Source organism: Carassius gibelio, chromosome A8, assembly GCF_023724105.1.
Source record: "Carassius gibelio isolate Cgi1373 ecotype wild population from Czech Republic chromosome A8, carGib1.2-hapl.c, whole genome shotgun sequence".
NCBI classification, from domain to species: domain Eukaryota; kingdom Metazoa; phylum Chordata; class Actinopteri; order Cypriniformes; family Cyprinidae; genus Carassius; species Carassius gibelio.
The window spans coordinates 27,412,028-27,437,800 of record NC_068378.1 but is presented as its reverse complement, the minus strand read 5'-3'; the positions used below and the strand labels follow the sequence as shown (position 1 = coordinate 27,437,800).

General features: G+C 32.9%; 2 protein-coding genes across 5 annotated transcripts in view; one reads left to right on the top strand and one right to left on the bottom strand.

Annotated features, from left to right (window-relative positions):
- Positions 1–18,009, top strand: part of LOC128019101 (E3 ubiquitin-protein ligase DTX1) — a 29,435-nt gene extending 11,426 nt beyond the window's left edge. For both annotated transcript variants that reach the window (XM_052605105.1, XM_052605104.1), the window contains exons 4-10: positions 4,531–4,592; positions 5,584–5,745; positions 7,079–7,140; positions 7,268–7,426; positions 9,116–9,277; positions 13,086–13,175; positions 13,281–18,009. In XM_052605105.1, coding sequence (XP_052461065.1) covers positions 4,531–4,592; positions 5,584–5,745; positions 7,079–7,140; positions 7,268–7,426; positions 9,116–9,277; positions 13,086–13,175; positions 13,281–13,505 — 922 coding nt within the window. In that variant the 3' untranslated portion in view covers positions 13,506–18,009. The remainder of the gene's footprint in view (positions 1–4,530; positions 4,593–5,583; positions 5,746–7,078; positions 7,141–7,267; positions 7,427–9,115; positions 9,278–13,085; positions 13,176–13,280) is intronic.
- A 4,204-nt stretch (positions 18,010–22,213) lies between these two features.
- The window catches only part of LOC128019100 (rasGAP-activating-like protein 1), a 29,813-nt gene continuing 26,253 nt past the window's right edge, over positions 22,214–25,773 (bottom strand). For 2 of the 3 annotated variants that reach the window (XM_052605101.1, XM_052605102.1), the window contains exons 21-22: positions 24,303–24,379; positions 22,214–24,206 (exon numbers count right to left, since the gene is read on the bottom strand). In XM_052605101.1, coding sequence (XP_052461061.1) covers positions 24,061–24,206; positions 24,303–24,379 — 223 coding nt within the window. In that variant the 3' untranslated portion in view covers positions 22,214–24,060. The remainder of the gene's footprint in view (positions 24,207–24,302; positions 24,380–25,773) is intronic. The other variant, XM_052605103.1, reaches the window with a different exon arrangement.

The following is a 25,773-nucleotide window of genomic DNA, read 5'->3' as shown; positions in this document are numbered from 1 at the left end:
ATCCAATCTATCCATCCATCCATCCATCCATCCATCCATCCATCCATCCAATCCATCCATCCATCCATCCAATCTATCCATCCATCCATCCATCCATCCATCCATCCAATCTATCCATCCATCCATCCATCCATCCATCCATCCATCCATCCATCCAATCTATCCATCCATCCATCCATCCATCCATCCATCCATCCATCCATCCATCCATCCATCCATCCAATCTATCCATCCATCCATCCATCCATCCATCCATCCATCCATCCATCCATCCATCCATCCATCCATCCATCCAATCTATCCATCCATCCATCCATCCATCCATCCAATCTATCCATCCATCCATCCATCCATCCAATCTATCCATCCATCCATCCATCCATCCATCCATCCAATCTATCCATCCATCCATCCATCATCCAATCTATCCATCCATCCATCCATCCATCCATCCATCCAATCTATCCATCCATCCATCCATCTATCCAATCTATCCATCCATCCATCCATCCATCCAATCTATCCATCCATCCATCCATCCATCCATCCATCCAATCTATCCATCCATCCATCCATCCAATCTATCCATCCATCCATCCATCCATCCAATCTATCCATCCATCCATCCATCCATCCATCCAATCTATCCATCCATCCATCCATCCATCCATCCAATCTATCCATCCATCCAATCTATCCATCCATCCATCCAATCTATCCATCCATCCATCCATCCAATCTATCCATCCATCCATCCATCCATCCAATCTATCCATCCATCCATCCATCCATCCAATCTATCCATCCATCCATCCATCTGTCTGTCTATCTATCCATCGTTCTATCATCCATCCATCCATCGTTCTATCGTTCTATCGTTCTATTTATTTTTCAATATCATTCTATTTATCCATCTATCAATCTATCATTCTATCTATCATCCATCCATCCATCTATCATCCATCCATCCATCCATCCATCCATCCATCTATCCGTCATTGTTGTTTTGTTGTTCTATCGTTCTGTCTATTGTTTTCAACATTTCCACTTCATCGAATCGTTCCTATCTTTGTGTTAATGCCTTCAGTTGTGTAGAGATTGATCAGCTTGAACAGGTGAAGATAATCAATAGTGTCCTTTTGCACTGAGACACTTAATCAATCAAACACACACACACACACACACACATGCACGCTGCTGTAAAATTATCTGTAAATCTTGTCCTTTCCTATGAGCGTGTGAAAATCATTGTTTGAGAGCATCTTTGGTTGAGTTAAACCGCATATGTGTGTGTGTGTGTGTGTGTGTGTGTGTGTGTGTGTGTGTGTGTCTGTGTGTGTGTGTGACTTGGTTGTCGTCCAGCCTGTGATACACAAGGGGAAGATGAATAATGGATCAAGGCAAAACTGAGCCTCAGCAGACACACACACACACACACACACACACACACACACATAGTAAAGCACTTAAAGAAGGGTGTAAATCCTAGTACATGTGAAGTGGAAATGTTTTCTGAAACCACGAACACATTTCAGCAGAGCAGAGATGAAGAGACAGTAAGAGAGATTGTGAAGACAGATGCGTTTGCTTTGTTCCCAGGCGAGCGGTTCACACACACAGGATGAGTGTGGTTTACACACACACACAACACACACACGTCACACGACCTGTGCATGTGCATAAACATAAACACACTCCAACAGATACCGTAGTATTAACATGCACCACACATGCACAAAACAGCAGTGTTATAGCACGAACAAACCAGAAGATTCAGTGGTCTTCATATTAATGCAATCATATTTTCTATATATGGTGAGTTTCAGCAAACAGTTGACCCCTTTTACTGAGCCATGGGATATTTATTTAGTTTTATTTTATTTTAACTGGTTTGGTTTTATATTTTGATTCATATTTTATTTTATTTTAGATATATATTTTTTAATTTGTTACTCTGTTTTATTTTATATTTTATTTTTAATTTTTTTTTATCTGTTTTATTTTATATTTTATTTTTAATTTGTTACTCTGTTTTATTTTATATTTTATTTTTAATTTGTTAATCTGTTTTATTTTATATTTTATTTTTAATTTGTTATTCTGTTTTATTTTATATTTTATTTTTAATTTTATCAAGATTTTATTTTATTTGCGACTCTGTTTCATTCCTTCGGATAGTTCACTCACACCCTGATAAAGCCGATCTTTACTGCTCATGTTATTTTTTTAACGCAGAAGGAGACTGTATTGCTCTTTTACTGTAAGGCTGATTATTTTAGCACCACCACTAGAGGGCGGAGTCTGACTGACCCTGATGCCCCAAACAAACAGAGACAGACCTCTTACACAAACCTACTATGGTACACATCTGTAGCTTCCACCAAAATCCCATAGTTCAGTTCACTGTAGACGTCACTGGATCTCACTTCCGCTCATTTATTCAGTGGTTATGCTCTCATTAATCTTTTCCTCTGAACATTGACGTTTGTGCGATTTATTCCATCTGAACAGTTTTGAGGTTAAATTATTGACATTTTTCTTTTATGGTGCAAATTATATTTTTTTTTCATGTCCGTTCATTGATGTGGGCTTTGTGGATACAGTCAGGGCCGGATTGGGACCCTGGAGTTTCATGCATTAGACCGGCCCACTTTAGTTCACAACCGACTATATTAAAATAACGTAATTAAAACCTTACAATATAATTCCCTACAGCCTTTTAATTCATTGTATTTTTAAAAACATAATTTCCAATTCAGTGCAAAAACAATAGCCTAAGTTTTGCTTCATAGTAAAGATTTATTTATAATATATTTATATATTATTTATCTGTTCTGTTCCCCTTTACGCAAACATACTACAATTCTTGCGTAATTGCAGAGTTACTAAACGTATGATCAGAAATAGCGTGCGCAAGAAGCGTGGGAGTGTGAGAATAATTTTACTATGCTGGAGTGTAGCAAGAAATTTGTCCCTTTTTGCTTTCCTTACATCCAGGTGTGTTTGGTGTATTTGCATGCGGGAATGTTGCCAAATCCGCGGAATTTAGGCTACTTTGGGAAAATGTTTGATTAACTGTTTGGTTGGGTTTATTACACGGACCTGGCAACCCGAGCGGAAACAGACATTCAGAGGGGAACAGAATCGACTGCTGCACCGGCCTCGTCGTCTCTGTTTGTTTTTTTGAGGAAGAATGTGCTCAGCTTAGAACATTTGGTCGCGTCAGTTTCCAAAGCTTTCTTCTTATTTATTCTGGACTTTTCGGCGCCACATTTGCGCTTTCTGTTATCCATTTTTTATCTCACTTTTTTATTTTTATTTTATTTTTAATATATAATATATATTTCAACCCAGTGTCTTGACAACAAAGGCCCTCGCAGCCAAAAAAACATACCGGCCCACCGGGAATTTTCCCGGTGCTCCTGATTAGCCAATCCGGGCCTGGATACAGTAATTAATTTAGATGTGTAGAATAGTAAATGTTAATTTCACTGAATAAGGTAATAATTCCATAAATCAGATGTGCATATCAAATAAGCAGAATATTTAATTTAATTTAATTTAATTTAATTTAATTTAATTTAATTTAATTTAATTTAATTTAATTTAATTTAATTTAATTTAATTTAATTTAATTTAATTTAAATATAATTTAATTAAATTTCAATTTAATTTAATTTAATTTAATTTAAAAAAAAAATATTTGACAATTAATTGAATAATTTGTTTTATTATTAGTGGATCTTTTACATTTATGTGATATATATATATAATATTTTGTTCATTTTAATTTTAATTTAAGTAATTTAATTGTTTTTTGTGATGTTTATTACTTTTTTATAATATGTCTGTATAATTTTTATTTCAGTATATTAAAATTTGTAGTTATTTTATACAAGTTCAACTATTTCAGTTAAGATTTAATTCTAGGGACAAGAGCTTTTGGTTAATTATAATCCTATAATAAATAGCCCTGCATTGTTGGATCACATTTTCTTTTTTTCCAAAAAACGAACGGAAAACCACCTGGTTTCACCTTCTAATCATGTTTTATAATGCAGCATCTATCATCATCATCATGATCTGGCTTCACACTGGTCAGATCTAGAGGCCGAAGCTCTCAGGACTGAAATAAACAGGGTTTTTAAGTGAACGATGTGTTTCTCCAGACTTGAGATGAATGCATGTTTTCATGCAGGACCGGATGATCTTCTCTCCTCAGGGATGAAGAGTCTCATTAGTTGTTCTTCCTCATGTGGTCTAATAAGCTTTACCAAGTTACTTTAGCTCTGGCGTCTTCAGCTGTGTTTACATGTGTGACACTGGATCCTGATTGGTCAGATAAGAGCTTAATTTGATTGGACGGTCGCACTGGAGTGAACAGATAAAGAAGGCTGTGATTTTAAGGGTGGATTAGAGTCTGGATTGACTGCTTTGGGACGTTCATCTCTCCTCACCAGAGATTTGGATGGCTGTAAAAGCTGTAAATGTGCATCGTTGACTGTCTGATATCTGTTTCCTGTCATTTAGGGTTCCTGCACTTCCTGTGAAGAATCTCACTGGTTCAGGACCGGTCCATCCTGCATTAGCAGGTACTTCCACAAAATTCCTCAAATTCACTTAAAGAACTTCACTGGCATTTATTTTGTGTTCACTCTGTACAAAGGTTTATACAAATGATTTTAGTATGCAAGTAAACTAAGTAACAATTAATGATTTTAACAAAAATATATAGACTCATATTTTATAATTAAGAATTAACATACATTTTATTTTGTAATTAAACAGTTTAACTCTGTAAAAAGTGTATAGAAATAGTTTTCCTCGGTTTATTTTAGCATGCAAGTGAACAGCTTAACTTTGTACAAATATATATATCAATGATTTTGGTTTTATTTCATTTATTTTAACATGCATGTAAACTAAATACCAACGAATGTTTTAATTAAAAGATGTAAATTAATAATTTAGAATAAAGAAATAACATACATTTTAACTCTGCACAAAAGTAATTATTTTATATTATTTATTTTATTATTTATTTTAGATCCAAATAAACTGTGAACCAATTCATGTTATTTATTTATTTATTTATTTTACAGAAAGGTATTTAGGATGAAAAATTACCATACATTTTAACTTTGTAAAAAAGTGTATAGAAATAATTGTTATTATTATTATTGTTTATTTTACCAAGTAATTAAACAGCATAAATGTGTTCAAAGAAATATATAATGTATATAATTGTATTTAATTTTAACATGCAAGTAATCTATGTACCAGTGATTGAATTTTACAAAAATACATCAATTAAGAATTTAGGATTAATAATTACCATAAATTTTATTTTTCAAGTAAACAACTTGACTCTGTAGAAAATTAGTTATTTTATTTTATCATGTACGTAGCAAATACCAATGAAAGATTTGAACAAAAAGACATTATTATAATTTGATTTACATTAATGCATTTGGCGGATGCTTTTCTCCAAAGCGACTTGCATTGCATTGAAGGTGTACAGTTTATTAGTTCATGCATTCCCCGGGTCTGGAACCCATGACCACGTGTGTGTCTCTGAGTCAGGAATGACTGGGATCCTCATGTGTGCCGCCGGGTTCCCCGTGTGTTTGACTCGGGCTCCTAAACCCATCCTCCATCCACCGCCGGTCAGCAAGAGCGACCTGAAACCCGTGCCAGGAATCAACAGCATCCGGCGCAAGACCAAGAAGAAGCACCTCCGCAAAGGTGAGTGTGTTTGTCGTACGATTGATTCTGTGTTTGGGCTTTTGAACAGACTTTGTGTGACTCGAGCAACGAGTGAAAGTGACAAGGACACCATAGATCTGTTTAACTTTGTGCTGATAGATTTGTTTTTGTGCCTCTGTTCCTGCACAAATCAAGGAGCAGGAATCAATAGTGTTTTATAAGTCCAGACCGCAGGTGTGTGTTCATGTGTTAAACTATTAATGGTAGTGGTGTGGAATATGAAGGGATTTGTTTCATGTGGTTTCCCCGTCACATGGATCTTCAGAAACAAACCAGCTTCTGTCTGCAATCTTGAATGTCTTAGTAAAAGCCTAACCAGGGACATGTATCTGTATATCTTGATCTTATTTTTTTATTATTATTATTTTATTTTTATTTTATTTTTTGTGTATTTTATTTTTTATTGAATTTACATTCAAGTAAACAGCTTAACTTTAAACAAAGGTATATATAAATTGTTTTTTCTCTTTTACATTTTATTTTATTTTTGCATATTTCAGTTTATTTTATTTACATTCAAGTGACCAGCTTAACTCTATTCAAAGGTGTATAGAAATTGTTTTATTTTATATATTTTTTTCCACTTGTATTTTATTTTTTATTTTTGTATATTTTATTTTATTTTATTTCAAGTGAACAGCTTAACTGTACAAAGGTATATATGAATTATTTTCTTTTTTTTTCTATTCTTTTATTTGAATAATATTCCAGGGAAAAGCTTAACTCTCTACAAAGGTGTATAAAAATACTTTTATTTTAATTTTATTTTGTATGTTTTATTTCATTCTTATTTGTTATTTTATTTCTTTTTTTAATTTATGTAAACAAACCGCACAAAGGTGTATAGAAATGGTTGTATTTTATTTATTTATTTATTTTATTTACATTCAAGTAAATGGCTTAACTCTGTATAGAAATCATTTTCCTTCATTTTTATTTTCGTTTATTAAATTAACATTTAAGCGAATAGCTTAACTCTACAAATTTATATCGAAATGTTTTATTTTATTTTATTTTATTTTATTATTATTTATTTTTAAACATTTTAACTGTAAGATGTATAGAAATTATTTTCCTTTATTTTTATTTTCTTATATTTAATAAACAGCGTAACTCTATACAACTGTGCATAGAAATGGTTTAATTTTTTATAATTTTTTTTTAACAAGTAAGCTAAGTATGAATGATTTGAACAACAACAAAAAAGCATAAATTAAGTTTGGTTTAAGGGAAGAGTTTAAATGTTAAAATTAAATGCCACACAAATGCATGACTAGAGATCACTTTCTGTCCTTATTGTCTCTTTTTCCAGGCAAAAAACCAGAGGATGTGGTTCGGCGCTACACAGAGAAAATCAAAATGGCTCCGGATGAGGTGATTCCTGCGCACATGTGATTGATGAGCGTCATGTGACCAGCCAAGCGTTGTGTTGTTTACTAGCAGAGCTAATGAGTGAGGCAGCAGATGTCTGTCAGTGTTACTCACTGTTGATATCCGTCAGGACTGCACCATCTGCATGGAGCGACTGGCCACCGCGTCTGGATACGAGGGAGTGCTGAGCTACAGAGGCATCAAGCCTGAGCTGGTCGGCAAACTGGGAAAGTGTGGCCACATGTACCATCTTCTGTGTCTGGTGGCCATGTACAACAACGGCAATAAGGTCAGAAAACAATGACATGGAGACTGTGATCACACCGGTCTGTTTTATTGTACATAAGGGAGGATTTTAAACAAACCAACCAGATTCAAGATCAGTCATTAGCATACACAGACATTTTATTTGCTGCAAGAATGCATTTAAAAATCTTACGCAAAAAGACTTACTGTATGATCCTATGAAGCACTGCACATTATATAACAGAAGTACTTGAAGTCTCAAAACTCACGTTATGGCTTGTTTCAAAAGTCTCTTAGGGGAAAAATAATGGGATTTTAAAAAACTGGAAACTATTATTGAGTTCTGAAATTGACCTACATTGGTTTCCAAAAAACAGAAAAGCTCTACAGAGTTATTATTGTTAACCAAAATTCCCCATCTTTTGCTCTCACATTGACTATATCATGCTTGTTTGTTACATTAGAAGGGCCCTATGATTTCTGTGAGGCAGAAAACGTGGATGGAATCCATAAAAATAAAAAAGCAATTTACTGTCTAACGTGGAATTTCATGTTTTGATTTGTCATCAGACTTTTTTACTCCCTAATATCGGTATTGATATCGGCCACATATCGGTCAGGCTCTAATTTAATGTATATAATAGTGATGCACAGTTCAATTCAATAAGAAAACCAGTTCTTTTGGACAGTTGGGCTCAGTGAACCAGTTCAGAAAACCGATTTATCGGTTCCTTAAGTCATCATGCATTTGTTTTCTAACAAATCAGTGTCATATTATATCAGTCACGTAAAGATATTTTTTTAAATGGATTGCTAATTTATGCATTTCATTCACTTAATTGATATCTGTGGTCATAGTTTCAGACCATACATAGTAGCCTACATCTTGGATAAGTTTAGTAAATGTTTCAGTAAACAATCTGCAACTGTTTAGTAATTTAGATCCAAAAACACCTAACAGCCCAAAACAGCCTTTTTTGTCAGTTTTTTATAAAGAAACTGTGATTTTTCCTTGGACGATTCAGAAGACAAGTCTTCAATTTCAAAGTTAACTTTGAGCCTTAAATGTCATATTTGTGTGTTTGACAAGCTTTTATTTTTTTTCCTTGATTTTTTTGTGTTTTTCAAAGTGTTGTTTTTGCCGAATTGGATGGAAACCAATGGGCTTCAATTTGAGTTGGAACAAAATGTGTTCAGCCTTTCCAGAACACATCTATGCGTCTAAAACTTTGCATGGAAATTCAAAGCCCTAAATAATAAATATCCACCAAATTTGAGGAAGAAATTGTTAAAATAGTTTTACCAGGGTATCAAACTGTTTGAAAGTTGAATGTGGTCAAACTGTGCCAAACACATTTACATTAATTCATTTGGCAGATGCTTTTATCCAAAGCAACTTTCATTGCCTTCAAGGTGCATATTCAGTTCTTGCTTTCACTGGGATATAAACTAATGTCTTTGGCATTGCAAGTGCCATGCTCTAATGTTTGAGCTACAGGGTAAAAATAACAACTATATTTTAAATGAATCATGGTTGACAAACATACCTGTGGATAGAGTTCAATAACAAGTGTCAGTATTTCATTATTTACTCATCTTTAATGTATCAAACCGTTAAAGATGGACACAAACATTGGTGCGATTGTGGCTCTGAATGCTGCATCACGAGCTCTCCTCAGTTTTTTCTCGTTGTTGTTGTTGTTGTGTATAATGTGGTTAATGTTGGTCTCAGGACGGCAGTCTGCAGTGTCCCACCTGTAAGGCCATCTACGGGGAGAAAACCGGCACACAGCCTCCTGGGAAAATGGAGTACCATGTGATTCCTCATTCTCTACCTGGATACTCTGATACAAAGACTATCCGCATCGTCTATGACATTCCCTCTGGGATACAGGTATATTCAATCAAACATATTATTCTAAATAAATATAAGTAAAATAAATGCATAATGTTTTTCATTTTTTTAAAGTTATTAGAAACACATTTCTGAATATATATGAAAATAAAATTATTAGAAATCTTATTAGAAATATGTTTAATGCTGATATTTCTACAATAGTAGCTTGTGAGATGATATGTGTATGATGATTTGAGGTTTTTATTTACATTCTATTAATTAGCTTAACTGTACAAAGATCTATAGGAATGGTAAGCAAATAAATTAAATTAAACACTTTTATCCAAAGTGACTTACATTACATTCAGGCTAACAATTTTCTACTATCATGTGTTCCCTGGGATTCAAACCCCGAACCTTGTGCTTGTTAACGCAATGCTCTACCACTTGAGCAAAATAAATAAACTAAATAAATAAGCAGCTTAACTCTGTATGTAGATTCATTGTTTAATTTTATTGTATTTTATATAGTTGATTTCTTAACTCTGTACAGATATGTATAGAAATTGTTTAATGTTATTGTATTTTAATATATATTTATATTTTTAAGTAAACAGCTTAACTCTACAGAGATGTATAGAAATTGTTTTATTTTATTGTATTTTTATATATTTTTATTTTATTTTTGTTAATTAAATGGCTTAACTCTGTACAGATATGTATGGAAATGGTTTATTTGTATTTTAATATATCTTTATTTTATTTTTAAGTAAACCGCTTTACTCTATACAGAGTTGTATAGAAATTGGTGTATTGCATTTTTTATTTAAAAAAAAATATTTTTATTACGTAAACAGCTTATCTCTGGACAGATATGTATAAAAATGGTTTTATTTTGTTTTATTATATTTTATTTCATATATTTTTATTTTATTTTTATTAAGTAAACAGCCTAATCCTGTACAGAGATGTATAGAAGTGGTTTTATTTTGTCTATCAAATTGTGTATGTTTGCAAATAAGTTTGCACATGACTAAAGGCTAAAAAGATGCTTTCATAAAGGAAAAAAACAAGACAATATTTACTGTATTTTTGTGGAATAAAATGTGCCCATTCTAAAAGTGTACTATAGCATTTGTTCTTCGCTTCAGGCAGCTCAGTTTTCATAGAGAAACACTCTGCACCCATATTTAATATGTCAGACTGTTTCTGCAGAATGACCGTGGGATTGTTGCTTCTGGTCACTGGGTTTTCACCGTGTCTCACCATATGTGAGACAGGAAGTGGCTGCGTGGGGATTTCCTGCTCAATGGGGTCAGTGGTGCAGCTCATTCTGGGTCATCATTGCTCATGTACAGTACTTGCACACTGTTTTTGTAAGATCAGCCACCCACTCGCTTTCTGGGCTCTGACATCATAAGATTAGCTTGATTAAATTTTTTTTTAATAAAATATCCCATCACTTTCCTCAACATGGAAAGGAATGTGGTTCTATGTCAGTGTTATTTTAGTATTATTGAGATACTATTTAAGTTAATACATATATACATATATATATATATATATATATATATATATATATATATATATATATATATATATATATATATATATATATATATATATACACAGTGCTTTAAGTGGGCCTCAGTATACTCAGTACCACCACTTCCAAATATAGCTCTTGAGCATACCACCACCTCTCCATGCGCCCAGAATGTGCTTTTATACGTTCGTTTGGACATCTGTTTTGATTGAGGTTTTAATCCTTTGCACACAATGTATATTTATATGCATATATTTAGTAAGATTAGAAGTCTGTATTTTAAAGATACCTTTCTGTATTTACTGCTGTAGAAGTATCAGTCAGTGTTATTTTAGTATAATTGAGATTTACATTACATTCAGTAATTTTGCAGACGCTTTTACCCAAAGTGATTTACAATTGGGGGATACATAAAGCGATTCTTATTGAAACGAACAGACGAGGCAAACAGACACAGAAAGTGCTTGTAATACCAAGTTTTAGACATTGTTCAAATAACTACAAGCTAGAAAAATAAGGAATAAATAAAGAGAAAAGTTCCACCAGCCAGGAATGGTGAACGAGAATGTTCTGGAAAGTGATTTTGAGCCTCTCTGTGATGGTACCACGAGTCGTCGCTCACTGGAGGGGATGTAGATTCATAGTAGTGATTGGAAGTAGACAGGTGCTGTGTCTGTGGCTGTTCTATATGCAAGCATCAATATCTTAAACTTGATGCGAGCCGCAACCGATAGCCAAAGCAAGGAGATGAAGAGAAATGTAACATAGGCTCTTTTGGGCTCGTTGAAGACCAGTCATGCCACTGCATTCTGAATCATTTGTAGAGGTTTGATTGTGCTTGATGGAAGTCCTTCTAGAAGAGAATTGTAGTAGTCCAGCTAAGAAATGACAAGGGACTGGACAAGAAGTTGTGCAGCATGCTCCATTGGAAAGGGCCTGATCTTTCAGATGCTGTGCAATGGAAACCTGTGAGATTGAGTAGTCTTTGCAATGTGGTCTTTGAAGGACAGCTGGTCATCAAAGCTTACACCAAGATTTCTGACTGAAGTTGATGGGGAAATTGTAGAAGAGCCTAGCTGGATGGATAAATCATACTGTAGAGTTGGAGTGGCTGGGAACACAAGAAGCTCAGTCTTTGCCAGGTTAAGCTGTAGATGATATTCTTGCATCCATGGCGAGATGTTAGCCAGCCAGTTAGAGATCCATGCAGCTACTGTTGGATCATCTGGTTGAAATGAAAGATAGAGCTGTGTGTCATCAGCATACCAATTGTAAGAGAATCCATGTGCCTGCATGAAGGGACTTAGGGATGTTGTGTATATGGAGAAGAGGAGGGGTCCAAGAACTGATCCCTGAGGAACCCCAGTGACCAGTTGACGTGCTTTATATACCTCACCACCCTGAAAGACCTATCAGTAGGATATGATTCAAACCAATGAAGTGGAATCCATTTCTGAAACCTGACTGGTTAGAGTCCAGTTTGTTGTTCTGTGAAAGAAACAATGACGTTTTAGGGTTTTCGCTATGAATGGAAGGAGAGAGACAGGTTTATATATATACATATATATATATATATATATATATATATATATATATATATATATATATATATATATATATATATATATATATATATATATATATATATATATATATAACATTTTAGTAATTTAGTTGTTTTTTTCATTTATTTTTAATTTATTTACATTTTTATTCATTTATATTTCATTTATATTTCATGTTTTTTTTATTTATTTCAGTACATCAAGGTCAACTAAATTAAAATGTTACGTTTTTTAATACTTTAATTAATTTCAGTTAGTGCTTATTTTATTTCAAGTACAATTTTTTTATTGTTTAATATTAACAGATTCTGTTACAATTACACGATGACCTACTTACAGCAATAATGATGGTAATAAAAAAACACTGTTAATAAATAATGTGAGGTTGTGGATGTTCAAATGTAAGTCTATCAAACTAATTCAAAAGAGCAAGAAAATCCTTTTTTTCCGTGATATCTGCTCATTAATATTCCCAGCCCAGGCTTTGATTCCTGTGAGTGAATGTGTGTGTGTTTAATGAGATGAGAGGGATTGAGTCTACTGCTTCATTCTCTGCAGAAATGCTGTTCTGCTCGTCTGTCTTTCTTTGATCTGCATTTGTGAAGCTGTGGTGTGATCAGAGCGAGTCATGGCAGCAGATCTGAATAACAGCATGCCTCAGGCCTTCGTTAGTGTTTCCTCTCCGCTGTGTGCTAATTGAGCGAGCAGCGTGTGAAGTGTGTGACCGCGTGTGTTTTGTGTGTGTTTTGTCCAGACCACAGAGCATCCCAATCCCGGGAAAAAGTACAGCGCGCGGGGATTTCCTCGACACTGCTACTTACCTGATAATGAGAAAGGCCGGAAGGTGAGAATCAAGATCTGACGTGAATCACTATATCATGTTTAAAAACAAAAATATATAATATATATATATAATGTAGGTTCACATTGTTTTTATTGCTCATTTCAGGTGTTGAAGTTGTTAATCATGGCGTGGGATCGTCATTTGATCTTCACCATTGGGATTTCCAGCACCACAGGAGAGATGGACACGGTCGTGTGGAACGAGATTCACCACAAGACAGAGTTCGGCTCCAACCTCACGGGCCACGGTTACCCTGACCCCAACTATCTGGACAACGTGGTGAGAGAACTGGCCGCCCAGGGCGTCGGAGAGGACAACCTGAAGGACTGAGGGTCGGTCCGCTGCTGGACACACCAACACACACACACACACACACACACACACACCTCATTCAGAGGAGTTCCTGACCACTGGAGAGACCTTTGACCTCTCTGGGAACCAGGATCCTCGCTGACCCCGAGTCAGTGTAGGACTGTGTGATAGACGAGTAGATAATGGAGTGATGAAATCAGTCAAAATTACTCTAATATATTCCTCATTCACTGTCACAGCTTGCTTTCTCTCTCTCAATCTCTCCCGTGCTCTTTTTGAAGGCTACCCAGAATGCATCTGGGCTCAGAGTGGTGCATGTGGTAGTTGTATATACACACACATTAGTGGCTGACTGATAAGAGGTTATCAATGGCGATGCCTCTACAGATGGCAGATATAAGATGTTATATCTAGGGCTGTCAAGTGATTCAAATTTCTTTTATCTAATTTATTACACAGTGTGCAGATTTAACATCATTTTTGGCTGATAAATTTACCCCCAAAAGATAATTTAAAGCCATTATTGTGTTGAATGAGAAAAGCATTGCATAAACATAACAAAAAAAAAAAATAGCTTTAGAAATACATATTTTGATTCAGCATAAATGAGTCACTGAATCATTGACTCACTTGATTTGTTCAAACAGCTGATTCATTCAGTAATGAAGCCTTTATAAATTAGTTACTGAATCATTGACTCACTTGATTTGTTCAAACAGCTGATTCATTCAGTAATGAAACCTTTATGAATGAGTCACTGAATCACTGACTCGCTTGATTTGTTCAAACAGCAGATTCATTCAGTAATGAAGCCTTTATGAATGAGTCACTGATTCATTGACTCGCTTGATTTGTTCAAACAGCTGATTCATTCAGTATTGAAACCTTTATGAATTAGTCACTGAATCATTGACTCACTTGATTTGTTCAAACAGCTGATTCATTCAGTATTGAAACCTTTATGAATGAGTCACTGAATCACTGACTCACTTGATTTGTTCAAACAGCAGATTCATTCAGTAATGAAGCCTTTATGAATGAGTCACTGAATCACTGACTCGCTTGATTTGTTCAAACAGCAGATTCATTCAGTAATGAAGCCTTTATGAATGAGTCACTGATTCATTGACTCACTTGATTTGTTCAAACAGCTGATTCATTCAGTATTGAAACCTTTATGAATTAGTCACTGAATCATTGACTCACTTGATTTGTTCAAACAGCTGATTCATTCAGTATTGAAACCTTTATGAATGAGTCACTGAATCACTGACTCACTTGATTTGTTCAAACAGCAGATTCATTCAGTAATGAAGCCTTTATGAATGAGTCACTGAATCACTGACTCACTTGATTTGTTCAAACAGCAGATTCATTCAGTAATGAAGCCTTTATAAATTAGTTACTGAATCATTGACTCACTTGATTTGTTCAAACAGCTGATTCATTCAGTAATGAAACCTTTATGAATGAGTCACTGAATCACTGACTCGCTTGATTTGTTCAAACAGCAGATTCATTCAGTAATGAAGCCTTTATGAATGAGTCACTGATTCATTGACTCACTTGATTTGTTCAAACAGCTGATTCATTCAGTAATGAAGCCTTTATGAATGAGTCACTGAATCACTGACTCACTTGATTTGTTCAAACAGCTGATTCATTCAGTATTGAAACCTTTATGAATGAGTCACTGAATCACTGACTCACTTGATTTGTTCAAAAATGTGGATTAATTCAGTAACATAACAGTGCTGGAAAATGTTGAAGTTTGTAAACTCTGTTAATCTGACAATTAGTATCTGATGCTGATGATCGTAAAATCACCAAATATCAGATGATTCGTCCCATTTCTTGATGTTTTTCAAATCTGCTTCATTTTCAGACAGTTTTCCTGATGCTTTCTGCCTTGTTTTTCTGGCCTGCGTATGTATAACCGATTAAAGGAGGAAGCCTGCAGTCGTTGGCGTTTGTGGGGAAATCAGTGTAGATGGGTCCGTAAGCAGATTTTCGTGACAGTTTTTGATGTTTTTGCAAAAGCTGCATAAAATATCTGCACTTCAAAATATTCAGCTCTCCGGCTCGTGTGCTACTTTTGAACTTCAGAGCAATTAGCGGAGCTCAGAGCAAACGCTAAGTTTTGAGGATCGTTCTGTGTGTGCATTTAATCTTTTAGAATGAATAAGATGAATAGGATGTCTTCTTGAAATATGCAATGATTCATATCCCGTCTTGCTTTGTTTCTCTTTAATGTCATTATTCTGAGAGAGTGGCTTTCTGGTTGCAGACGGGTTTATCTGTGTTGTGTTTGGAATGAAATACTAGCATACTACTTTACTAGAATACTGCACAGTATACAGTGTGTACTGTTTTTAAAATGCAGGCGTTATTCCATGATAAGTATTTTAAATAGTTGTCCTTTTGAATTGCATGCAAGTGGTGTCCAGTTATGATGTTGAATAAATACGATGGTTGCCCATTTTTAATTACATTTTATGCACTAATGTGTGAATTTAAGGCAGTCAGTGATCAACTAATGAGGCAAAATAGTAAAAATTGTGGCTGATATTAATTTGTCACACTGGAAATGAAGTTGATGACATGGCAGTGATTCTTTTTAAAATAAAGATGTATCTCACTTTGATTAACTAAAAATGAAACCATCAAGAAATGTTACTTGGAATAAAATAAACGTTATATATATTATTACAGCTAGTTCCTAACGCAGAATTTCTCAAAAACTGAAATAAAAATAAATAAAACTATACCAATTATCGGTAAAAAACAAAAACAAACACTAAACACGCAATTTTCTTTAAAATGAAAAATACAGTATATATATATATATATATATGCCAAGCTCTAGAATATTTTATCAGGTACAAATAATTTAAATATAATAATAATAATAATAATAATAATAATAATAATAATTTTATCCTTAATTCTTAGTTAGTAAATCAGGAAAGAATGGACAATTAATTGGTTAAAACAGCTGGAAGCTTGAAGAAAATTAAACTCCTGAAACTTCTGCAATCCTGGAATTTAATTATTTAATATTTTAATCATTTAAACAGGAGTTTTAATCAGATTAAAATGCATCTTCAACATAGCATCTTCTTTAAATATTGTTGTGGTCAATGAGGGGCCTTAAGAGTCAAAAAGATTGAGAAACACTGGCATTTTGCGTATTTCATACAGTGTGCTCCAGGTACACATTTAGACAAATGCAGAAGGTCATACACAGAAAATGCACATAGTGTGCATGTAAACATACTAGATACTGTAGAAATAGTAGTATGTTAAGATTCTATTCTAAACACAGCTCTCCTGTTTGGTGATGGAGAGTTTCTGAGGCCGTAGCAGATAAATCATGACTCAAACTCCCCTCAAGGTTAAAGTTTCCAGGGAGCTGTGAGATTATTGCTTTCTATGCTGATCTCGTTCCGAGTCAAAGACGTTTCCCAGAGGCGAGTTTCTCCACCTCGTGTCCCTCGGGGTCTGTGAACTGTGATTTATTTCTGCGGTGACTCTCATAAGTGTTTGCGTGTCATTTGGAAGCCAAAGACCGTGATGTCATCGTACAGTCTCTGAAGGGCTCTTCACACTGACAACATTTTACAGCAACAAAACCAAGATTATCATTTTTGTAAACATTGTTTTTCTATGTTTATGAATCATTTTCTGCATGTAGTTTATAAATCATACAGTTTTAATGCTAAAATGTTTTTGAGATGAGTTTCTTCCGCTCACCGACTTTGCATTAATTTGCTAAAAAATTTCAGTAAAAACAGTAAAATTGTGAAATATTACAATTAAATTAACTGTTTTTTTTTATGTGAGTATGTACTAAAATGTAATTTATTGCTGTGATGCGCAGCTGTATTTTCAGCATCATTACTCCAGCCTTCAGTGTCACATGATTTTCAGAAATCAAGATTTTTTCAAATTAAAAATACAGTAAAAATTTCAAAATTTTGAAATATTATTCGAATTTTAAATAACAGTTTTCTATGTGAATATCTGTTAAACAATAATTTATTTCTGTGATCGAAGCTGAATTTTCAGCATCATTCCTCCAGTCTTCAGTGTCACAATATCTTCAGAAATCAAGATTTTTATTTGATTAAAAATACAGTAAAAACTGCAATATTTAGAAAAATTATTAGAATCTATAATAGCTGTTTTCTGTGTGAATCTGTGTTAAAGTGTAATTTATTCCTGTGATTTAGCGCTGTATTTTCAGCATCATTCCTCCAGTCTTCAGTGTCACATGATCTTCAGAAATCATGAAAATATGATGATTTACTGCTCAAGAAACATTTCTGATTATTATCAATATTGGCCGTCATATTTCAGGCTGCATTGATGACTATAAATATCAAATGAACAGCATTTATTTAAAACAGAAATCTTTTGTAACCTTATAAATGTCACTTTTGATCAATTTAATGTGTATTTTAAATTTAATTAATTTCTTAAAAAAAAAAAAAAAAAAACTTGAACAGTCATAACATTTTACTGTTGTCAGTGTAAACAGCTCTTTGAGGTCTCCCAGATGATGATGTTTTCTGCAGTCTTCCTCCATCCAAAAACTCTCTGATTGTGTCTTGAAATGTCTGTAAGCATCTTTACTTATCCTCGTGTCTTGTAATGCTCTAAAAACTGTATCGAGTGCAGTATATAGACGTCAGCATACATTTAAGAGTGTGATATATCTTTGAAGTGTTTAAATTATTTTTATACTTACACATGACGTACATACAGACACACATACACACATGTACATATTTGATACACGCTTTTCTTGTAAAATCTGACAGTTTGTCAGTATACCGTCAGGGACTGTTTCTGTGTTCTGAGCATCTCATATAAGTCGTGACGTGCACCTTTATATATCTGCAGGGAATATTTCAATCGTCATTCATATCCATATGTACTGTCTGATATCACTGAAGATCTCCACATCTCGTCTCCTTTGCATTTATTGAGCCTGTACAAACCTAAATTTTGTGTTCAATTGAAGTGCAACTTTGAGATTGAAAGTGCTGTTTCAGTATCATTAACATTTTTATTGATATTCTGAATATCATTTTATAGCATAAGAATTTTTTTTTTTTAGTTAGTTAAAGAAAATAACCTTAAAATGTGTTCAATTAATAAACCACCAATGCATTTCTGAAGCTATTTGTATCAAAAATATATACTATATATATATATATATATATATATATATATATATATATATATATATATATATATATATATATATATATATATATATATATATATAGTAATTATACAATAATTTTTGTTGTTTAAAATAAATTTTGTGGAATAAAGAAACGTTTAATTTGAACTGGGTTTGTACAGGCTTCGTAACTTTAATTCGCTGTTGTTCATCTTTCTCATAGTCTATGTGTAGTTTCTGCTAGAGATGTTAATGAGAAAAAGGAAAAAATGCATCTGGGTTAAAAAAAATATCTAGAGATTTTACGAGAGACTTGGAGCGATTATGCAGTTCTGTAAAAGATGCGTTTAATATTGTTTTCATCCGAGCAGATGTTGTGTTTTTACCCAGCATGCTTTGTCCGCTCTTTTCAAAGGTGACTAATTAGACCCCCCTCATTTAACCTAATTAGATCATTTATCACCTGTTCATATGGTTCATCCCAAAATAGCTCATAATTTTTAGCTGTTTATCAATTTGCACAATATTTCCACCGATGAGCGCCGTCCTCTCAGTTGCATGTTGTTTATGAGCCTTTAGGACATTAGAGTGGTTTTCAGGTGGAGGATTTATATTGAAATATATGTATGGCAAGCAAGTTTTAACATTTACTAATATATGTTATCATGCTACTAGTAATTTTAGATATTAGCATCTATTCCATTAGGGACTAGTACTTATTCATAAGCTACAACAGCTTATTCTTTAGGTACTACTATCTTTTTACAATATACTAGTATTTATTCAGTAAATACCAGTAGCAATATGGCAAGCCGTTTTAACATTTAATCTATAAAACACACTGGCACCTATTTTAGTATATAGTTTCTATTAGGTACTGGTACTTATTAGGTTAGTAGTGCCTATTAAATATATACTAGTACTTATTTATTTAGTGACTAGTAACTGTTCAATTAGTAACGCATTTCATATTATTGCCATCAACTTTTATGGGGATCTGTTTTTCGGATATCAGCTATTCTCAATAGTGACAGCACATATTTTTATATACTAGTAGTTATTTATTAGGTATTAGTACTTATTTATTGGACACTAGTCTCTGTTTTAATTGTTACTAGTAATAATTATTATATTATTAGTCACAACTGCTTTTTTACTCGTCTTAACTAGTCAGAATGGTCACTGAAGAGTTTAATTAAAAGTCCTACTTGCAAAATAATAAAGTGCTACTTTAATAAATGTGTGTTAGTATCTGTTGAACAAGTACTAGTAACTATTCAATGAGTTCTAGTATGTAACGAATAAATACTAGTATCTGTTTAACAGGTATGAATAATGAATTATGGAATAAATACTAGTATGTAATAAATACTATTATCTAATAAGTACAAATATCTAATGAATAAGTGCTTCTATCATATAAATTCAATTTCAGTGTCTAATTTATCCTTACTAGTATCTAGTTTAAAAAGTACTAGTATCTATTTTATAGGAACTCGTATCTAATAAATGCTAGTGTCTATTTAATAAATATTAATGTTTAATATCTACTAGTATTTATTTAATAAGTAGGCTACTAGTATCTAATGAGAAATATTAGTATGTAATGAATGAGTACTAGTGTCTGTTAAATAACTACTAGTATTTAATGTATAAGTATTATTATCTATTCAATAAGAACTAGTATCTATTTCATAGATAGTGGAATTAATAATAAATACTAGTGTCAATTTAATACGTACTAGTATCTAACGAATATGTGCTAGTATTCAAGGAATAAATACTAGTATGTAATAAATACTACTATCTAATAGGTAAAAATACTAGTGTCAATTGCATAGGTACTTGTATCTAATAAATACTAGTGTCTATTTATTAAGTACCTGTATATATTTATCCACCACTAGTATATAAGGAATAAATACTAATATGAACAAGTACTAGTAACTATTCAATAGTTCTAGTATGTAACGAATAAATACTAGTATTTTTTAACAGGTACGAGTAATGAATCTAAGGATTAAATACTAGTATGTAATAAATACTACTATCTAATAGGTACAAGTATCTAATGAATAATTGCTAGTATCAAATAAGTAAATACTTGTGTCTATTTAATAGTTACTAGTATCCAGTGAAAAAGTACTAGTATCTATTTCATAGTTACTTTTATCTAAAAAATGCTAGTATATTTTTAATAGTTAGTAGTATATAGTAAAAAAGTAGTAGTATCTATTTCATAGTTACTTTTATCTAATAAATACTAGTGTCTATTTAATAGTTACTAGTATCTAGTGAAAAAAATACTAGTGTCAATTGCATAGGTACTTGTATCTAATAAATACTAGTGTCTATTTATTAAGTACTAGTATTTATTTATCCACCACTAGTATATAAGGAATAAATACTAGTATGAACAAATAATAGTAACTATTCAATATTTAATAGTTACTAGTATCTAGTCGAAAAGTACTAGTATCTATTTCATAGTTACTTTTATCTAATAAATACATGTGTCTTTTTGATAGTTACTAGTATCCAGTGAAAAAGTAGTAGTATCTATTTCATAAGTACTCGTATCTAATAAATACTAGTGTACATTTAATAAATACTAGTATATATTTATTCATTACAAGTATCTAATGAATAAGTATTAGTATCCTAGTGAACAAGTAATAGCATGTAATGAATGAGTACTAGTATATATTTAATAAGAACTAGTATCTAAAGAATTAGCACTATTATCTAATTAATAGGTATTAATATCTAGTGGAATAGATGCTAGTAACTTAAAATACTTTAAGTAATAGTAGAATGAAAATACATACTAGTTTGTTTTAAGGATTAAATGTTAACATGCCTTGCCATAAAAGATGCTTATCTGTGTTTGGTGTGTACTTATTGCGACTTTTGGCTTCGGTTGCGAAACGCAGCGGGAAGTGAGAGTCTCACATTGGGACGGCGGATCAGTCAGGTGATTTCAGACCATATGGCATCTAAAAAGAGCTGCTGAGGAACCGATCCGAGCCAAATCCGTCATCCCGGATTCATTAGCATTTTCTAATGAAATGCATTTGATGGAACTGAAATAGCAGGATCGAGAAGAGCCGTTTCCCAGAAGGAAATACGCTTTCTGAAGAGAATAATTTTGTAGCTGGCACACATTTAAGTGTGTCACAACCTCAAATATGCTCCTCTTAAGAGAGCTTTCTGAATATATTTATGTAGAGGATATTGGTAAATGGTGAAGTGGTTGATGTTAATGTTTGTTTCTTGGGGCTGATTTTTAAAGGGTTGTGTTTTTTCCCATTTGGCCTCTCAAATGAACCATTGAAGTCAATTACAGTGCATGGATTTGTTCCACATATCATAGACTCTTACAGGCAATAGAATTAAGATGTAGATTAAGAGAATTGATTTCAAATTTCAGACAAATTGTTTGATGAAACAATACAAGGGCTTTTATGATACGTGTCTTAATGAATCAGTTATGATCTTGTTGCATGTCTGTGTTTCCTGTGAAATAAACCCTCTCCTTCAACAAAGGGAGATTGATTTGACCTTTGTCTTTCTGCTCGTATTTCTTCTCTTCTCTTTTGTCTGGGATGTATTGCTATCGGCAGCATTATTGTCCAGTGATTGTGCGAAGCTCTCAGCAGATTGAATTCATTGGACTTTTACTTAATTAAATGCCTCTTTATTTCTCCTGTTTTGTCAGCAGTTATTTGTTCCAAAGCTTAAAATAGAACTTAGCCAATGAGTGTATATTGTTCTGTAGGAAGTGATTATTATAATTATGATGAATACTAATATTCTAGCTCATGGAATAAGAGCTGAGGACATGAGTATGAACCGATAAAATAAATGCAGTGTGAATGTAATGCAAGTTTCTTTGGATGAAAGCATCTGGCGGTTATTAAGATTTCTTTTTTCTTTTTTAAAGACACCGAGCTCGTGCAAACGTTAAACACCGAATTTATGCAATTATAAATGTAATGTATCTGAGGGCAGACTGGACTGATACTGTGTTTAAGAGAAAGAAACAGAGTTATCTGCAGTAAATGGGTTTTATAGTCAACAGGCACAGCAGATGCTTTCCGTACAAATAAAATGAGCTTTAAACCAACAGAAGCAAATTTATGCACAAGAAAGCAAATGTTTTAAATACATATTTGGCCAAAAACAAAACAAATCAACTCTATTTGGCTGTTTTCCAGCACACACATGCTCACACCCAAAAACACGTTCTGGCACAACGCAAAGCCTCTTCTGTTTCCATATGCCAATAGAGGCAAAAAAGTTTAAAATAAGTAGGATTTGTAATGACTTTTAAAGAAGCATCTTCTGCTCACAGAGGGTGGATTTATTTGACCAAAAATACAGTAAAAATTTGAAATATTATTCTAGTGTAAAACAACTTTTCTGTGTGAATCTGTGTTAAAGTGTAATGTATTTCTGTGATGCTCCGCTGTATTTTCAGCATCATTCCTCCAGTCTTCAGTGTCACATGATCTTCAGAAATCATGAAAACATGCTGATTTCCCGCCCAAGAAACATTTCTGATTATTATCAATGTTGAAAACAGTTTTGCCGCCCAATATTTATGTGAAAACCGTCATTTTCCAGAATTCACAGATGAATAGAAAGTTCAAAAGAACAGCATTTATCTGAAATAGAAATAAGACATTATAAATGCCTTTACTGTCACTTCTGATCAATTGAATGTGTGCTTTACTGAACATAAGTATTAATTTTCCTAAACTTTTGAATGATATCTTATCCACAAAAATATGAAGCAGCACAACTATTTTCAACATTGATGATAATAAGAAATGTTTCTTCTTGAGCAAAATTAAACTTTGCATCACGGGAATAAATGACATTTTAAAATACATTACATAATAGCCGTTACTTTCAATTGCAAATTGTAATTTTATAATATTTGTTTAAAACAAAACTAAATCAAAATGAGAGAAGATGCTTTGGCAACTCGCTGAAATGATGTTAATGTTTGATCTAAGTTAATGTTTATTTTACTTGGCTTTGATTGTAGTTGACTATAATAACCCGGGTGTGTGAATGTGTTCATGCTGTTTAGTGTACAGTAATGCCATGCAGACTGTTAGACTCTCTCTCTCTCTCTCACACACACACACACACACACACACACACAGGCACGGCTGATTTTAAAAGCATCTGTGATCAAATCAGCGCAGAGCATCAAGATAAAAACACTTCTAAGTACAAATACATAAAAATACATGCGTCCACGGACATTCATCAATAACTCATGTTTGCTTCAAAAAACATTGCATAAGTCGATTTTACAGTTCTTGTTCCTGAGCGCCGAGGCTGAAGCACTCTGGATGTTTCTCATGCTCTCTACGAGCTCAGGATGAGCGGACGGCTCTCGTCCGGCTCTCGGCTCTTGAAGGTGGAATGAGCTCGTTCTAAATCCAGCACGACGTCCAGCAGACGAGCGGCGAGGGCTCGAGCGCGCTCAGATCGACCCTGCGCACACACTAACACTAACACACACGGACAGAGAAGAAACACGTCAGCATGTGTTCTGTGTTGGATGAGTGTGTGTGCATCTCAGAGCTGCTTTACAGATGAACTCTGACCTGATGACGGCTGACTGGCCTTCAGCGGCTCTTCCTGTTCTCCTGGCTCAACTTCCTGTGTCTCCAGGTACTGCTTCCTGTGTCCCAAACATCAGCAGAGTCAAGCTCAGGGAAGATTTCTTCCTTATAGACATTTACTATGGTAACTATGAAATAGTTAATGCAGTTATTGTTCATACTGTGAATTTTCTTTTTTTTTTATATATACTTAAAATATTTGTTAAAATATTTTTTTTATATACTTGTGGAAGTTAATTCATATTAATTACTAATCAGCATCTTAATATGTCACAGCTGTGAGGTGGATGCATTATCTCGGCAAAGGAGAATTGCTCACGAACAGTGATTTAGACAGATTTGTTAAGTGTTTGAGAGGAATAGGCCTTTTGTGTAGATAGAAAAAGTCTTCGATCTTTGACTTCAGCTCGTGAAAAATGGGCGAAAAAACAAAAGTGTTGCATTTACATGCAATAATAAATAAAAACGTAAAACTAACCATGAACAATTATTTTATGTGTACTTGAAATAAAATGTGTTAGCTGAAATAGAGTATTTAGTTTATCTGGAAGTGCTAAAATAACCATAATGGAAACAAAAATGAATATAAAGTGGACATTCTATAAATAAATACAAATTAAAATGAAATTGACAATATAAAAATACTATTAAAAAGTGCTTAAAAATACAATAACAGTATATCGATTCTAAAGTAACACTGATTTTATACAATAAAGATTGCATTGCATTTGCTTTGTAGCAATTAATAATAATATTAATTAATCTTAATAAAAAATATTTAATCCACAAATTCTCATTAGTTTAATGAGGAGAAATTATAATAAAATACATTTACATTTCTGCATTTGGCAGACGCTTTTATCCAAAGTGATTTACATTGCATTCAAGGTACATTAACAACAATAATAATGTTTTATCAATCACTGTAGCAAACTGACTGTCATGATTATGGTCCAAAACACATCTCAGTCATATATAATAATAATAATAATAATAATAATAAATAAATATATATATATATATATATATATATATATATATATATATATATATATATATATATATATATATATATATATATATATATATACACACACACACACACACACACATAATACAATTAATAAATAATATTAATATTAAATAAATTATATAAAATTATATTAATAATTAAAATAATTAATTCTATAATATTTTAAAATTGAAAAGAATTTAATTTAATTGCATTTGCATTGTGACAACTAAAAAATTAGATTTAAATTCTCATCATTTTAATGTGAAATAAATTTGGCAAACATTTCTTCATGACATTCACGCAGACAATGGTTATATATACTGTATAATAGAATACATTTACATATATCCAAAGTTTTATCCAGATTGGCTTACACTGCACTGACTATATAGTAATAATAATAATAATATTTGAATAATGACGCTGCTCTTTGAGCGA